General features: G+C 45.9%; 2 protein-coding genes across 4 annotated transcripts; one reads left to right on the forward strand and one right to left on the reverse strand.

Annotated features, from left to right (window-relative positions):
• Positions 1-131: 131 nt before the first annotated feature.
• sgpp2 (sphingosine-1-phosphate phosphatase 2) lies at positions 132-11,318 on the reverse strand. Of its 3 annotated transcripts, XM_035622072.2 has the most exons (5): positions 10,905-11,312; positions 10,038-10,199; positions 4,072-4,251; positions 1,802-1,891; positions 132-855 (listed from the first exon to the last, which is right to left on the reverse strand). In XM_035622072.2, exons 1-5 carry the CDS (start codon positions 11,154-11,156, stop codon positions 310-312), a joined length of 1,230 nt encoding a protein of 409 aa, XP_035477965.1. In that variant the 5' UTR covers positions 11,157-11,312; the 3' UTR covers positions 132-309. The 3 variants fall into 3 exon arrangements, with proteins under 3 accessions (XP_035477965.1, XP_035477966.1, XP_035477967.1); XM_035622073.2 differs by lacking the exon at positions 1,802-1,891 and having other exon boundaries at positions 10,905-11,318; XM_035622074.2 differs by lacking the exons at positions 10,038-10,199; positions 10,905-11,312 and adding an exon at positions 6,310-6,607.
• LOC118298897 (E3 ubiquitin-protein ligase RNF152) lies at positions 10,735-16,438 on the forward strand. The gene is made up of 2 exons (XM_035622075.2): positions 10,735-11,135; positions 13,131-16,438. Exon 2 carries the CDS (start codon positions 13,692-13,694, stop codon positions 14,469-14,471), a length of 780 nt encoding a protein of 259 aa, XP_035477968.1. The 5' UTR covers positions 10,735-11,135; positions 13,131-13,691; the 3' UTR covers positions 14,472-16,438.
• The last annotated feature ends 1,346 nt before the right edge of the window (positions 16,439-17,784 follow it).

Raw genomic sequence — 17,784 nt, forward strand, 5'->3', positions numbered from 1 at the left:
GAAAGGCATGAGTCAACCTGACTTTGTATTTTTGCAGTCATTCTCTGAAATAGATATTGCAGTAAAACGTTCTACGAGCATGGACTACACACACCTGAAATGCTGAAAATCGAGTCATAAAAACATTATAGTTCCATGATCAAAACATTTTATTTGCTTTCAGCTCAGTTACAGGTCAGTCATTCCCAGTAGGAACTCTGTTTCGGAAATTGCTCTTGCGTTAAAAAAGAAAAAAAAAATCTGAGACATTGAAATAAATATGAGGTACATTTGTCATTGCAAGTTCATTATTATTTTTACATCAGTTGGTCACAGCAGCCCTAGTAGAATGAAAACTCTATTGACCAGTATAGAATTAACAAGTCCAACAACTGTGTATGTAGCAAACTTATACGGCACTTCAATTTCTCTCCTCCTCCTGGCACTCCCGTCGCTTGTCGGCACTCTGTACCACGAATACAACAACTTCAGACTCAGAGTTTTCAATATCTGTCGAGTCGACACTAACGCTGCAACCCCTAACAGGTGGCGCGCCAGGCCCACTGCCAGTGCACGAGCCGTCAGCGCGGGTAGAGGTACGGGTAACACCCCTTGGGGCTCGAACGTGTGGCCGAGCCGCTCGTTCACCCAGTATCCCACGGAGCAGCCGGCCCCCACTGCCAAGACGGTGGTCGTGTCTCCCCGCGTGGTGCTGTAGTGGTCCAGCTCGGGGTACGTGTAGCTGAGGAAGAGGGGCAGTGCCAACGCCACGGCGGGGGACACGTGGCTGGTGAGCTGAAGGCGGTCGAAGGTTTCCCAGTGGGGATAGGTGAAGAACATGATGACGGCGGAGATTAACGCGCCACAGATAACGTCCTGGAAGCAGAGTGGTGACAGGATTTCGTTAGTTTAAGCAATGGTTGTTTGTTTTGTGTTCTTCGATGAGATACTACTCATGTCTGTATATTACAAAAAAACCCCACAATAATTTGTTCTATGTTTCATATTTTTCAAACGTACATTTTTTTTACAGATAAAAAAAGTGAATTGATTTGTGTTTGTAGATTAATTTTGTCACCTTCCGTTTCCCCCTTGTTTTGCAAGCGAGAAACTAGCTAAGCTAAGCTAACCACCTGCTGACTGTTGCGTTATATTAAAGTTTTTTTCAAATTTAAGATATGACATTTTACCTCCATCGAGGAGGTTGTGTTATGACCCCAGTCCATTTGTTTGTTTGTATGTTGGTTGGTTTGTTTGTTTGTCAGCAGGAATGCGCAAAACCTACGGAAGAGATTTCCACCAAACTTTGTTTTGCCAAGAAAGAACTCCTTAACTTTTGGCATGGATCCGGTCAAAGGGGGCCGTATCCAGGATCATTTTCTTTAACATTGTGAGGTACAGTGCTTTGTTTTTTGACTGATTTCCCTGTGGATACTTTATGGATCTTGATGGAAAAAATGAGGCATATTAAGGGGACTGATATCTATGGGTGTGTGCAATTCGGTGCAGCTTAATTGAATTTAAGGGGACTGCTGGGCTTTGACAGAGGTCTAGCGTGCCATTCTGGTTTTAATATTCCTCCTATGCCACCCTGAAAAATTAGATAAATGTGTACACAACTGATTAAAAATGAATCTTACCCAATATTTCATCGGGATTTTCAAATGACAAGGTATCGTACAGTGACTCCTGAATTAAGAGTTGCATCAAGGCCTCAGCGAGACAGTTTAACCAGACACAGATATGAATAATGAATCCTTCGTTGAGCTTGAATGTTTTATGCTGTGCGTGCGCGTGCGTGCGAGGAGAAGAACTAGCTCACCAGAACCGAGTGCATGCCAGTATAGATGCGGCTCAGACACACCAAGGATGACAGCGTCACTGCGATCAGCAGACCCACCTCAAACTGGAACTGAGTCACAAAAACACACCCTTGGATTACGAACCATCGCAGCGATGGGTGGATATACTGTAGTCACCAAACACTCGCTGATTGTGGCGATAAAAGATTGAAATCTGTAAAAGGAGAATTTTGCGTGTCACACAACTAAGATTCTTCAAATTCTTCATTGCAGGCACGCAAACAGTCTTCCTCTTCTTTGAAACCTCTTTCCTCTTAGCGTTCGTTTGTCAATGTAGACATGTAACTCCTCTCTCCGCCTCTTGTCCTTTCGCCCTGGTTGACGTACTGCCCGCCATCAAGTCACTTGCTCCTTTATTCCTCCACTGTCTCCATCCTCTCTGCCCTCCTTCCTTTACCTACGGCGGCAGGTTTTGTTCCCCCCTCCATTTCAATAACAGTGAGAAGAGAGGCCTTGTGTATTCATTCACCTCCTTCACCCTCCCCTCCTGTGCTCCCCTCCTCTTCTCCTCTCTGCCCTTTTTTCCTGTGTCTTTTCCTGTCTTTTGCAGCTGGAAGCCTATTCACTGGTAGTTCATGAAGAGAGTTTTTTTTTTATTTTATGAATGGCCACAAAGGATACCAGGGACAGGAGGGGGGTCACGCTGTGATTGACTGTCGTGACCTCCGACCTGCTCTGGGAACAGGCCGAGTTGCCCTGAGGCCTTGTGTCTATTCAGGAGCCCCTGCAACAGCCTGCTGCTCATTTATAGCTATGCATTCTCTTTTCTTTCTGAGGAATCCTTGAGGAATTTCAGGCAGTTGAGTGCTCTACTGTACATGAGTGTCTCAGGGTTGCTGAGAAGATTTCTCTGACCTTGAGAGCCGGAATGTTAAAAACTGACGAGAGAGCGAACCGACGTGATCCGACCACAAATCAGCCTGACAGCTGTAGAGGCCGTAAACTACTGACTGATGGACGTAGCATTCACTCGGGTTCTTCATTGAAACACAGAGTTTGATGAAGACGCCACTGAGCTACTGAGTGTTTTATTGACTTGGCAGTAGAGTGGGAGATAAAGAGGGGGAGAATCGGGGTGGGGGCAGTGACGTGGATTGACAGTCATTGACTCAGTCGAGTCCATCAGAGGACCGAACAGCAGCTCGACGGGTGTGGCTGATGGTGACTGATGGTGACTGCTGGCCCCGCCCCTGCCTGCCCATTGTCCAACGGCCCAGTCGGGACTCACTGATTGACAGCGGGGCCACTCCCTTCATCCCACCATCATCCACAGGCTACCAGTGCCTCAGATTTAACCTCATTCAACTCTGACTGGAGAGAAGCTTCTCGTTAAGAGTGAGTCATTTAACACCTACTGGTGCTTTGCTAATCTTAAAAGGAATCCATGAAGTTCAATGGCAATTTAATAGCACTGCTAATGAGATACCTAGAGTTAGATTTACAGTTCATCACCCACTTAGTCGATATATTCCAAGCATTAATGAGGTAGATGTAGATCATTTGCAGTCAGCCATTGTGGTATTAGCATTTTTCATAGTAATGAGCAGTAAAACCAGTCACAATTGCAGTTTCAATTCTTATCGCCACCTCTGAATATCAGACTGGTGTTGTAGCATGCTGAAGTTGTTACTAGAGCCGAGCCCATTGATTGGTTGACAAGACATGCACCGAATGTCATGGAACTCCACCCTGGAGTTGTGAAGACATATCACTCAAAACCACAAATGACAGCCTCATGGTGTCTTCAGAAGAAAAGTCTGTATGATTTCATTCTCTGGGGACCACGACTGTCGTACAAAATTGTTACAATTCATCCAATAGCTGTTGAGATATTTCTGTTTGGGCCATAGAGAACAACCGACCGGCATTGCCATTTATAAACCCACGCTGAAAGTGTAGGTAGTAATCTAACCTCAAAGGTCCACTAATTAGCTTTTAACCATATCTCACTGTTTTCTGCGGCAATGAGCTTAACCCAGTGTTATCACCACACTCATTTATGGGACTTTTCTTTTTCTTGGTTCAAGTTTGGTCTTTGGAGTTGGATGCGAATGGTCCCGTTGATGTTTCTCCACCATCTACTGATTCTTGGTTTGATGACCAGTTGCGGCTGTGACCTGTTTTGAACTTGACGACTGTGAGATGTGGTTAAAAGCCCCGAAAAAGCTGGTTTGAGCCTTGATTATCTTTGCTGCAATTGTTTTTAATCGCATCTGTTAGCGACGCTCACCTGTATCCTCGATGGGGCACTGAGTAACAAGGTGAAGGAGATGGCGGTGGCAGCCATGGCGTGCGTCGAGGGCAGCCCGTACTCTGCGTCAACGCGCGTCTCCAGCTTGACCACGGGGGGCGAAAGAGGACGAGGCAGCTTCAGCACATCCTTCATCAACTGGCCGACATACATCACCAACTGAAAGAGAGGTAGGTGTCTTTTAGAAGCAGGACTTCAACAAATGTATTCAGTTCTATTATTTCTATTTAAAAAAAATTTCAGTTATAATTGTAATTTTAAGCAAAGATTACTCTGTATTGATACAATATTCTACCTTTATAGCAGATTTCACACACGTAATTTGCAATCATCTTTCATAGAGCTTATAATGAGCCACTATGGTGTCTAATTGTGTAATTGTGATTCAATACCAAAAAAAAAATAATAATAAAACCTACAGAAAAGTCCTGCAGTGTGCTGGCAAGAAAAGCAGAAATCGGAGATGGCGGAAGATGATGATAAAATAATGAGAAGATGAAATAAAATCCTGATTAGGCAATGCTCTAAAAGTAACCACACGCTCTCATGAATAAGTTATCCCCCTCCCAACTCAACAAAGGGGGGAAAAAAGAAAGTGAGGAAGACAAAACTCTACAAACGCACCCTGGAATAAAGTGCAGATGCTGCAGTCAAACGGTAACAAAATCTATTCTAAGAATCTGAGAAATTGAAGGAGGCAGGATTTGCTGACACAGTGTCTTCGGCTGGTGGAGTTAGACAGAGGGCTCCTGACATAATGACCCAGACGGTGCAAGGTGTGTGTGTGTGTGTGTGTGTGTGTGTGTGTGTGTGTGTGTGTGTGTGTGTGTGTGTGTGTGTGTGTGTGTGTGTGTGTGTGTGTGTGTGTGTGTGTGTGTGTGTGTGTGTGTGTGTGTGTGTGTGTGTGTGTGTGTGTCCTGAATGTGTGTGTCCTGAATGTGCTGCCTATTCTCTTTCATGAGATCCCCAGCGGCCGTCGGAGGGGCGGCCTGCTCCAGCGCCAGTTTTATTTAAAGCTCTGCCTTGTATATTTAATGAATGGCTGTCTTAGCAAGGAGCAGGGAGGCAGTGCAAAGAGAGGGAGCGGGACACTAATGTGTGTGTTTAGGGGACAGAATAGAGAGGCTGTTATTACCATCGCTCCTGACACTGTAATCAGAAAATGCCCGTTACCATGGCAAATAAGATATAAAAGGACACGTGCTGACCGGCTATTAGTGCGGCAACTTGTAGAGACACACAGGCAGAGATTTAGCCTAATTGAAATACACAAATTGGCCGAAGATATGTGGACACCAGAACTTTCACAAACCATGGTAGTTAATAATAAAATATTTCCCCGCGAGGGGAAGCAGAAACTGTACGCGCAACAGGGCTGCACGTGTTTGCTCTGATTTGGCCACGAAAGCATTAAGGTCCCGGTCGGCATTCTGGTTCATCCCCAATAAGTGTTTGATGGAGCTCACGTCAGGGCTTTGCACATTACACACCAAATTGTTTAGGCCGTAGTAATGCTTTGAGCTAAATGCTAGTGTCAGCTAGCTAGCATCACGATGACAATGCAAACATTATGTTTTTTAGGAAGGAATAATGTTTAGCTTAGTGTTAGCATGCTACCATTAGCTAATTAGTACTAATAAACACAGAGGCCGGTTTGAGCTAAACGCTAGTGTCAGCTAGCTAACATGTTCCCAATGGCAATGCAAACAGGTTGGAGTTTTGTAGGAATAATATTTACCAGAGAAGTGTTAGCAAGCTACTGTTAGTTCATTAACACAAAAGCTGATGGTAATTTCGACAGGTCATAATTCTGGGTAATTTCTAGTTTTTAATAGTTGGTTAGAAACGTCCATTTGTGGTTTCAGGGGGATTTATTCTTGAAGGACAGCAGGTTATCATGACCGTGCTACCTTCAGGAAATAGATGCAGCACTTTCACTCCGCCTAATACCAGCATTTCTAGTACCTATGTCAATTACCGTCAAATGTACAGTGTTTAGTGCTATTAAGCAAACATTAGCATGCCAACAAGATGATAAACATTATACTTGTTTAAAAAATAAAAATCAGCACACTAGCAGTGTCATTGTGAACATGTTAGCATGCTAATGTTGACATTTGAGTGAATGGCTGTCCACATACTTTTGGCCACTGTAGGATAAGAGGCAAGCAGGAGTAGGCCAGATGAGCAAAAATGAGTTCGAGAATGAGATCAAACCTTCCAACAACGAAGCTAGATCTCTCTTCTCATTCTTTCCTCCTTCGTTGGTCATGCCTGAATGTTAATGTTTCCACTATGAAATTTGCATCTACCTACACTGTACACACACACACACACACACGTGCCCACACAGAATAATCGGCGCAAAGTGGACAATAAACAGAGGACAACAGCAAACCAAACTCATTTAGCACAGTCTATTTATACGAAAAGCACTACAGTGTACACTTGATCCACTGCATTCCCCCCCTCTGCCTCCATACAATGAATCTGCCAGTTTGAATGATATGATACCCGCCACCCCCCCGACTGCACCATCAACACAAACATCATATTCAACTGCCTCCAGTGAAGCCATCACGCCAGAGGTTCACTGGTGTCTTTGTACGAGTCATCAAAGGACTGACCCAGGGACAGTCTGTTCACATTAAGGGAAGAGTTGAAGACAGGTCAAGAGACACACACACACACACACACACACACACACACACACACACACACACACACACACACACACACACACACACACACACACACACACACACACACACACACACACACACACACACACACACACACACACACACACACACACACACTTGCTCTGGAGTGTGTGTTTTCTCATGAATGAGTGTATTGATCGAGGCCAAAGCTGGTTGGACCTTGATCTGTCAACATGTGGATTAGAGAGAGAGAGAGAGAGTGTGTGTGTGTGTGTGTGTGTGTGTGTGTGTGTGTGTGTGTGTGTGTGTGTGTGTGTGTGTGTGTGTGTGTGTGTGTGTGTGTGTGTGTGTGTGTGTGTGTGTGTGTGTGTGTGTGTGTGTGTGTGTGTGTGTGTGGAGGAGCGGGGATATTGCAACATGTTAGTTTTGTTCTGTAAGGAAGTGATTCATAAACGGCCTGGTTACTAGTACATATTTTCTTGACCACCAATGTACCGCAAAATAGGTTTGTCTTCTAGAAAGCAACTCTCCAACACACTTGATAGTAAATTACACTCTCGGGACTCTTTATTTTAATATTCTAATGTGCATGGAGCAAGTGCATTTAGGGCGAGTACGATTCCACTTCTGTTAACTTGGTTTTGTTAGTTCAAAGATCAAGTTGTATGTTTCAAAGGGGTTCAGGCCACTGGAGTCTCTTAAGATCATGGGTTTGTTTTGGGCGTAACATGCAATAAACCAATCGGTCTCATTCCCTTTAAAAGCCAGGTGCACTTGCACCTTGGTGGATTTCTATTATAAAGGTGGATTTACAAGGTAGTAACAGAGAACGGTTCTTGTTTTTGTTGGTCTAAAGTGCTTTCCCGTGCCTCAAGATCCCCATGTGTCCGACCACGCATCATTTTATGACCAACACGCCTATGGACAACAGTCTGAAACTTACAAAACTAGAACTAGAATAGTTCCGTGAATGACACATTTGAGTGTGATAAAAATCTCAGGAAAGCCATTTGAAGTTTGCTTTAGTTTAACTTGTAGAACTTCCCGACAGCAAATACTGGAGCTTGGTTTGATCCATAGGCATTTTGGGAGACATGCTGCTACCCACTCTCTTACTCTCTTTAAACTGAGAAGTGTTTTCTGCGGGTAAAGTTTGAAAGAGTTTCACCATAATATGACTGTGGAGCCAATATGCTGAGTCCCCACAGCATGGTTACTGCCATTTACAGGGTCTTAATAAGGCAGCAGCAGGACCTCTTGTTCTGCTGGGTCCAGTTTTAAAGTTGAGCTCTGTCATTGCTGACCTACTCAAAAGGCAATTCTCTGGTGCTCTTCTGTTAACTTGTTTTGCTGAATTTGACGTCATTTTACCATTAATACAACAAATCACCCATGGTCATTTAAAGCCCATTTCTTCTTTTCTTTCTTTTTTTAAATTAGTTTGAACTTGTGGAATAACCAGACTAAAGCTGTTTCCCAACTCCAAACTAAATCCAAATTCTAAGCAGGTTTCGAGTATAGTTTGACTTGTAGTTTACTGTTGTATGATGTTTTCTTGTTTAGTGACTGCAAAAATAGAATAATGTGAAAATTAGTATTAGTGCTGTACACAATTAGTATACCCAGACATGTTCTGTATCCAGTTGTCATCACGTGAGTACAGCTGAAAATCCTGAGAATGAAGTGACTTTTTGCAGTTGCACATCTCATCGTTGGGTGAAAGTCGACATGCCTCTTTCTAAACATACTTTATATCTTGGTGTGAGCCCTTTGTGTCGTTGTGCAAAAGTACAACTTGAGTTTTGATATTACAGCACAGTGGGTGTATGATTTACATAATACAACACTATAGCTACACCATACAACACTGCTATGCAATTCATGACCATATGGTTAATGACAGTCATTGTTTTCTAAGTCAAACAAAGTCACCCGGCAAGTAAAGACAACAGGGAGTAGTGAAGGACACAATGGTGTGTGTGTGTGTGTGTGTGTGTGTGTGTGTGTGTGTGTGTGTGTGTGTGTGTGTGTGTGTGTGTGTGTGTGTGTGTGTGTGTGTGTGTGTGTGTGTGTGTGTGTGTGTGTGTGTGTGTGTGTGTGTGTGTGTGTGTGTGTGTGTGTTATTCATAGGCCTGTAATGTGTTTGCTCGCACATACAAGTCTTAATTTGCATGGATGTATTTCAATCGCTGGCGTGAGGAGCTGCCATGTTTTCGTGTGTGTTTGTGTGTGAGAGGGAGAGTGCAACAGTGTAGTGCCCTCCGTGAACCTTACATAACTCCACCAGCACAATAGGAGGGTGCTGTTAGAAGTTTGAAGTGCGGGGTGATGCGCCCCGAGGTCTGACAGACCAAATGGTCGGTCCGGAGAGAGAAAGCTCGGGGCGCTGATGAGGCCAATAAAACACTCTGCTGGTAGACTAGGGGGAGGAGAGCACGGAGTAAAGCTGGTAATGTCTAACTAGAGGGAGGGCAATGAGCGTGTTTAGCAGGAGAGGTGGGGAGTGTGAGCCCGTGTGTGTGTGTGTGTGTGTGTGTGTGTGTGTGTGTGTGTGTGTGTGTGTGTGTGTGTGTGTGTGTGTGTGTGTGTGTGTGTGTGTGTGTTTGTGTGTGTGTGTTTGTGTGTGTTTGTGTGTGTGTGTTTGAAAGGAGTTCACACAGGGGCCTGGTGCGGCCGGGATGCCAGAAGAAGGGGATCTCTTCCCCTGGGTGGCAAAAAACAAGAGGTTCACACACAGGGCATCCACCCAGTGCTCGGGGCAGGGACACAAAGGCCACAAAAACACGCTGCAGGAGCGAGTGTGTGTGACTGTCTGTGTCCGTCTGTGTCAAACACCCTCCGTCTGGTACCACATTGGACATTGGTTTTAATGGTCCCTTGACGTGATGAGCCGGATTCTGTCAGAACAAACATCTAAAGGAAAGTCCTTAGTACTCTTTTCCCCACTGATGCATCCCCATGTGTGGCCTCAAACCATGTCAGGGACCCTTGGTCTGGCTGGCCCCTGTCAGTGGCCCCCAGGCCTGGGGATATATGTGCATGGTGGTGTCAGAGACAGGACACTGGTGGGGGGGTTGGGGGTCGGAGGATGAAAGAGAGGTTGAAAGGTGAAATGAGGGAAACGGAACAGCAGGGAGAAGAGAGGTGGCATTGTGAGGGCGACGGACATTGGGCCGAAGGGTTACGTTTCTTGCACGCTAAGGTGGACTGACTGACAGGTTCACACACACACACACACACACACACACACACACACACACATAGATTCTCTCTCTGTCTTACGGTCCACATGTTGACGAGGCGTCGGCACAGGAACGGGTCCAGGTTCCATTGTATGCTGGGCAAACAGGTGATGTAGAAGATTTCATGACCCAGGCCCGACGAGAGCAGGAAGAGAATGTGGAGCGGCCAGTTCCTCACCTCGTACTGAGGCCTGCCGCCGCCCTGCGGAGAACAAACACCGGCAGGATGAACAAAATGCGATGGAACCAGGTGCCTGAAGATGGTTTCTGGGAATAAGATCAGATTTAGATCAGAGATTAACATCTCCCCGCAGTCACACCCACTGTTGGCTTCACCTTTTTTTCTCTCTTTCAGATCACAAGAGACGGGACAGATTTAATCTCAGATTCAATTTTTTAGATTTAACCTTCGACTAGGACGTCCATGGACTGTCCCGGCCTGCCGAAGATAAGAAGACCTCGCACAGCGAACCAAACGCTCGATCCATTAGATCCCTTTGCCTCCTATACGCTCACTTTGTTCAAACCCCACATCTGAATAAAAGTTCATAGTCAAACTTATATAAAACCATTTGCCATAACGGTTTTTTTTTTTTTAAATCCATATTGCGTTTTGTAGATTATCATATGTAAAACAATGTACATGAAGATTCTCTGTTGACATTATCATAGGATGAATTGTAAATAAAGCAACCAGGAAGTAGCCTGGCTGCCTTTCTACTTGAACAATGTAAACATCCAGCACAACCTGCAAGTGGAGATGAGGAGGCGGAGACAGACAAACGGGAAAAGCCAGTCACCCCTTGCTTTGCATACATAGCCTCGAACTCAAAAACGCACTGTTTTCTAACTGTAATTCAATTCACCTACACAGGCCAAGCGAGGGACCAATCTGTTTTCGACTTACACCGACGCCACATCCGTCCTCCTCGTACTTGTAGTTGGAGTTGTTGTCCCGGTGGTCCCACCGTCCCTGCAGCTGCGCACGTGGTCGGTCGGCGTGGACCGGTGCTTCCTCGGGCGGAGCGCGCGTCGTCGTCGCCGCCGCCGCCGCCGTCCCTCGGCCGTGACGCGCGGGTTCCACGAGGAAGAGTCCGCATCGTCTCTGGAACCGGACCACCAGCTCCGGGCCGTGGAGGTGAGACAGCAGCTCCAGCATCGTGGCAGGTGAAACACGCAGGGGCGAGCTGGAGGTCAGGGGGGGGCGCTACCAGCCCCGGCGAGACTGGGCGAGTGGCGCACAGGTGCGGCTACAGGTGCACGCAGGTGGGGGCGGGGCTACGGAGCGGCGGCCTGTTGTCCGACCATTGTTCTGGGACGGTGCAAGGTTTATCACAAGCCACATTGTTTATAGCAAGCGGAAGACTGTACTGCCCACTCAGGCAGGTGTAAGCCGCGGTAATGAATAGGAATATGTCATAAAATAAACACAATGAAAATAACTAGAGTACAAGAATAGGAAGTTAGTTCAGTGGAACAAAACCATATGCTGATATGGGAAAGTTATGGGATGTAACGTAGATATCATGACAGTGCCAAACCGAATCAGAGTTAAGAGTGAAGCTTTTATGTGCACTGCTAATATATTTGAATACAATATAATAATCTTTATCTCCCTCTGATGCTGCGGGGCATCCCGACCAATGTCACAGCTGCATGAGCAGTGCTAAACATACACCATGTACAGTACATACTATATTCATAATATATCAGATGCATCAGACTCGTTTAATTGGTCTGTATCTGCATATGCGAAAAGATGAACGTCTCAAAATAGCCTTGATGTTCCCTGCAGCCCATCATTCACACGTCTGATGCAGCGCGTCAGTGATGACGAGGGTGACAGAACGACATGTTCTCCCCAGTATTATGTAAAACAATGTTCAGTGAAAGAACAAAATCATTTAAAAACTTTAATTTCAAACCACAGTTATCAATCGGGTTGAAATGACTGGTTGACTTTATTTGAACAAACTTGAAATTACCAAATGTTAATTTGTAAAATTAATTCATCGATAAATAATTTTTCTTTTTCCAGGGTAATTCCTCAGAACTAATACATGAACAATCTGATTTGTTGGTCGTCGTGTGTGGAAGGGGATTGTGACTGTATGATATGTATGGTAGGGAAATGAAATCTAAGACTTCATATCCATGATGTCTTTCCTGTTTCTCTCTTTCTCTCTTTTTCTTTTTTGCCTGAATGCCACTAAACTTCAATGCACCCTTCACATATTATATCATTATATCAGCGAGGAAATAATGCATGAAGCAATTTGATTTGATATTGTGCCATGCAGCTCATGTCAGACACCAGGTTTTTCATTATCTCAATGCTGCTCTCGAGAGCACAGATGCAAACAGAAAGGACATGGGACCTATATTATTAAATCTAAATCAATCAGTCGACTTCCATGTGCTCCTTGTTTGCACTGAAAAACCCATAAAGTGAAACTGACTTACATAGTTAACTTTATGTGAAACAGAAGTTCACAATACTATATGCATCAGCTTCACAACAAGATCCTGACTTCAAATATTATAGTCGGAAATTATGATTTAGATGAATATGCTATAAAGTGAATCATATATAGACTGTAAGTAATTATATTAAATTAGGATAAGCCCTTATGATGTAAATCACATGACCCATTTAATGCTCAGAAAAGCTTATCATGTGACAGGAGTCAACATGATGGTTTGTGTGCACAACTTTGGAGAAACAGTCGTGGCTCAATTCAACCGAAGCCATATTGTATATACGCAGTGAACTATCAATGGTTTATAAATATTTATAAATCATACAGTAATGACTCACTGTTATAGCTTGACTTCTGTCTCTGTCTCATTCATAACCTATAGCGTCTTCATCACTCACACACGAGTCACAGCATATTCTTATTGAATTGACTGTGTCCTTTAGTGAATTTTACAAAAATTAAACAACATAAAGGCAACGACCAAATGTCTACAGTCTTCACATTCCCTCTGTGATCCGGGCAAAACCTTTTTCAATAGTGTTGGGTGATTCTCTGGTTGCAGAACCTGGTACTTCTTTACTTCTTCTGCTCTTTTTTTTTTACTCAGCCCCTGTGATCAAATGATAACTGCCCCTCTCTGTTCCTATAAACAGTGGGTCGGTGTACAGCATCTGATGTGCATGACAGTCTGAGTTCAGTGACGTGACCAAATGAGCGCATCCCATTGTCTGACATGATTCTATACGTAATTGTGGACGTGCAGAGCTGCCGTCGTCTCTGCTTCCTGCACACACCCAGACTGAAACAACAACCCCCCCCCCCCATCCTCTGTTTTGTGGGATGCTCTCCGGACTGACGAGCTCTCGCGTCGGAGTCACCACCATTACATCATCTATTCGCACACACAGCCGTGAGAGAGCCGCTGCCTCCTCTCCTCCTCCTCATCCTCCTCCTCCTCTTCATCCTCTCTCCTCCTCCTCTCTCTTCCTCTCTTCAATATTCCAACGGGATCCCGAGCGGCGCCGCGGCTGCAGACGGTTCGCGCGCTCCATCAGCAGCACCGCCCGTGTGTCCGCGTCTGACGGGCTCTCGAATGAGCAGGGGGGGGCGAGGAGGAGGAGGAGGAGGAGGAGGAGGGGGCGAGGAGGAGAGACGCGCACCGTCATCAGCATCTGTCCGCCAGCTCCCTTTGTGCTGCTCACCGGAGAATGTGAATGGCGAAAGATGACATGGCGGAGGTGGAGCTGGCACCGAGCGCGGCGGACCCCCCCGGCGCGGCCCCCTCGGCGTTCCCCTACGAGGAGTACGAGTGCAAGATCTGCTACAATTACTTCGACCTTGACCGCCGCGCACCCAAGATCCTCGAGTGCCTGCACACGTTCTGCGAGGAGTGCCTGAACACGCTGCACCTCCGGGAGGAGCGGCCGTGGCGCGTCAGCTGCCCCGTCTGTCGCCACCGGACCCCGGTGCCCGATTATCGCGTTCAGAACCTGCCCAACAACACCAAGGTGACGGAGGACTTCCCGCTCTACATCGACTCGGACCCGCTTCCCCAGGACGCGCTGCCGCCGCACCCTCCGCCGCTGCACCCGGCCCTCGTCGCGCTCCGCCGGGAGGAGGCGTCGGGCGCGTCGGGCGCGTCGGGCGCCAGCCAGGCGACGCCGTCCACCACCGTGTCCACGGCCACGACCCTGTCGCAGGACTCGGTGCGCTACGACAGCTGCCAGAGCTGCAAGCGGGTGGCGCTGACCACCGGCTGCGTGTGCGTGATCTTCTCCTTCCTGTCCATGCTGGTGCTGCTGTTCATGGGCCTGATCTTTGTGCACAGTCACAGCATCCCCCCCTCGCCGGCGGGACCCATTTGCCTGTCGGTCGCCAGCATCCTGGCCATGTTCTCGGTGGTCGTCACGTGGCTCATCTGCTGGCTCAAATACCGACCGGACCACGAGACCGGCCGCTCGTCCGCCACCAGTCACTCCCGGAGAAACGCCTGACAGGCGGCGGGGCTCTCAGACCTTGTGGGGGTGGGGGTTGTGATTCTGTACATAATACTGACAGCTGATGCTCCTGCTCCCTTTACCTTTTCTAGGAAGTCAACGTCGCCCCAGAACGGCCTTTTTCGTCAGTATAGCAAACACCCAAAGGCCTTCGTGTTGTGTTGGAGCGATATGGCCAACAATCATGATCCTCGATCGTCTTAGAAGTGATGCACTTGAATCTGCGTCTCCCTGGTGACTGATGGGCATCTCGGTGAGTGGACTCCAGACTCAGACGCCCTGGCGTTGGTCTGAGATGTGCTCATCCCCAGGGTTTGACCCCCGCGCCCCCACACTCCCTGTGTCCTGCTAAGCGATATGCACATCCCTCTACGTTACTCACTGTACGATAACTGTCCGTGATGATTCACCCTCGTATCTCAACAGAAGCACTGTTGCATTGTACAGGTATCTGGCGACGCCTGAGTTTTCAGGAGGCTCTTTTTCTTCTTCTTCTTCTTCTTTTCTGTGAAACATAATCCAAACTGTAAATAGTCCACAGTGAAGTGGTGGGTGGTCCTGGATGGTGAAGACCTTCCCCAACCTCGTGCTTTAACCGACGCACAGAACGGCACTGGTTGTCATTGTGATGTCGACAAACTGCACCTCTTCAGGGCAAAGGGATGAAAAAGAAAAGGGAAAGCTTGTGATTTTAAACTTTTGCGCATGTTAAGGCTACTGAAAGGTCAAGGCTTTTAGTTTTTTTCCTTTTGTGGGGGGGACGGACGTGTCCTGACTCCTGCGCCCCACCACCTCCTCTCCACTGCGTGATCATGATCCAAATCATGCACAGGCCTCCCACCAGCTGACAGCCCCCCGCCGGGGTGTCGGCAGGGATTTCCTCCTCCTGTCACATCACTTACACATCGGTAGTGGAAAATACAGGGTTTCCAAAAGCAGAGCACCTTTTTTTTATACTTCTAAAAACAATGTGTCGTCGTTGTTGTTGTTGTTGTTGTTGTTGTTTTTGTTTTGCACCTGGCTTTGAAGAAAGGTCAAAGAGATTTGATTAGATCCCCATCTTCACACGTCAAGACGCGGGGAACGAGTCGATTCTGGTTCCTCAGAGACTCTATCGGGAGTCTGGGTTTCCTCTGGGAACTTCAAAACCCCTGTGAGCTGTGGCAGACATTAGAAAGTGATAGCTTACTTTACTGGCCACAGTCAAGTCCTTCATTGACACCATGCAAATATTGAACTAGACTAAACTTGATTTAGTCTAGACAAAGCTAGACTTAGCTGCAGACAAAGTGATGCAATCAAAAAAGAAGGAGAAGCTAAAACCCAGGCGCCTATAGTGAGCAGGCTTCCATATCACTACTATGAACTGTTGATAATTCTGTTGATAGGTGTATGTAATTCTTATTTCAATCAATACAATTATTTCTATGGAATTCAGATTTTTGGCAAAAAGCGACCACTTCATTTTTGGTGCATTTTAAAAACCCTCATCGTTGACAAACGTGTTGTGGCCCCCGGAGCGTGTGAATCGCTCCGAGAAGCTTCCTGACGGCATTTATTAAAGTATTCTGGGATGATTCGGACACCAGAGTGGTTCCAGACGAGCACTCGCCCCTTGCACACTCATGGTGTCCCCCATTCTCAAGCCCTCATCCTCCATCCACCCCAAGTCTGATTCCCATGTTTCCTTCAATCACCCCCCCCCCCCTAACTCCCAGATGATGCACTTTCCCCCCTTTATTTGTCACAAGTAACGCGGTCGTACCTGTTGACTATAAGCATACTGTATTTATTTCAGAGGACCTAGAGGACGTTGTCGTCGTCGTCGGTTTTTACGAGACCCCGTGCTGGTGGTTGTTGTTGTCAAAGTACCAAATGTATTTGCACAGAGAGCTGTTCTTTAATGTGCTGTTTTACAAACATAAACACATTTCGGTAATAAAGAAAACATGAATAACCATGAATGGTTTTCGCTGCTTCTCTCTTGCTACACAGTGGGAGCGCTGGCATCACCACCGAAATCCTGTGGCTGTGATTTATCAAGCTCGCTCTTATGTAATGACTGGTGATACAGTGACTGGAGTCCAACTGGACACATGTAGCATCCTGCTGTGCGTCACACGTGCCCCCTACTGGAAGACAAAGGAAGCTACATGCTGTATATTTCTTTTTTTATTAAATATACAGCATTGGTTGCATCGGTTGCATTTCTCATGTAGGTCCTGGTAAGTAAACGTCTGGTGGTTGAAGCTTGATTAAAAGTAAATACATTTTTTTCAATATGTGCTGATGTGCCGTTAATATTACAGACTGAGATTTGTCTTGACAAAGCTTCCTTTTAGTTTATATAAATTAGGCCATTCAGAAACAAGCCCCCCCCTTTCTCTCATAAGCAAACATAATAGATAAAGACCAGTGTTATTCACCATCAAATCACTGGCTACTTCACATTAACGCTGCTGTCACATGAGTGTGTTTCCTCAGATAATATTTCACCCCCACCTCTCTCTTCTTTCTTTTTTTTCATATTCTGCAGCACCATGTGTAAACAGGCCTCTGCTCGCTGACTGGTCACTTGGTTGTGGCAGCACAACACTAAAGCCTATTGTGTGGAGGCCTTGCTGTATTTTTCAATTTGCCACAGTTACACTCATTAACGGGGGGGAAATAGTTGGAGGCAAATGTGAGTTTACAAATGAGCCATGACAACAAACCGAGCCGGACGACATGTTTTTTATAAAGGATGCTGAGCCAGTTGGGATTTCAGTGAATCTCAGCGGACGTGTAGGTCTGTGTCTAGAATTAATACAAACATATAGCATGTGGCTTTTAGTCAGGTTTACTCCTCTTGTACAGTAACAGTAACTTCTGTCACTTCTCCTTTATTCCCACAGAACATGTTGTCCACATGGCCCTGATCTGTTGTGAGTATACTATTAAAATGATCACAAGTCAAGTCAAGTCAAGCTTTATTTATAAAGCACATTTAAAACAATCAACGGTTGAGCAAAGTGATGTGCAGGTCAATGAATAATACAATACAATAAGAAAAATAGCACACAAAATACAATAAAGGAAAAAATATAAAGGGTGTCTTGCTCAGTCTGAATTAAAAGCTAGGGGAAAACCCCTCAAAACTCTAGATATTTAAATTGATAATGAGACAGTAATGAATACAACACATTTTAGCATATGGAAATATAGACAATAGGCTGTAGCTTTAAGGAACATTAGGTTTTTAGCATTATGGTTTAATATAAAAGCACATTAAAATCATCACATAGTATACAAGTGTATATCATCAAAATGT

The sequence above is a fragment of the Scophthalmus maximus genome, chromosome 11 (assembly GCF_022379125.1).
Source record: "Scophthalmus maximus strain ysfricsl-2021 chromosome 11, ASM2237912v1, whole genome shotgun sequence".
Taxonomy (NCBI): domain Eukaryota; kingdom Metazoa; phylum Chordata; class Actinopteri; order Pleuronectiformes; family Scophthalmidae; genus Scophthalmus; species Scophthalmus maximus.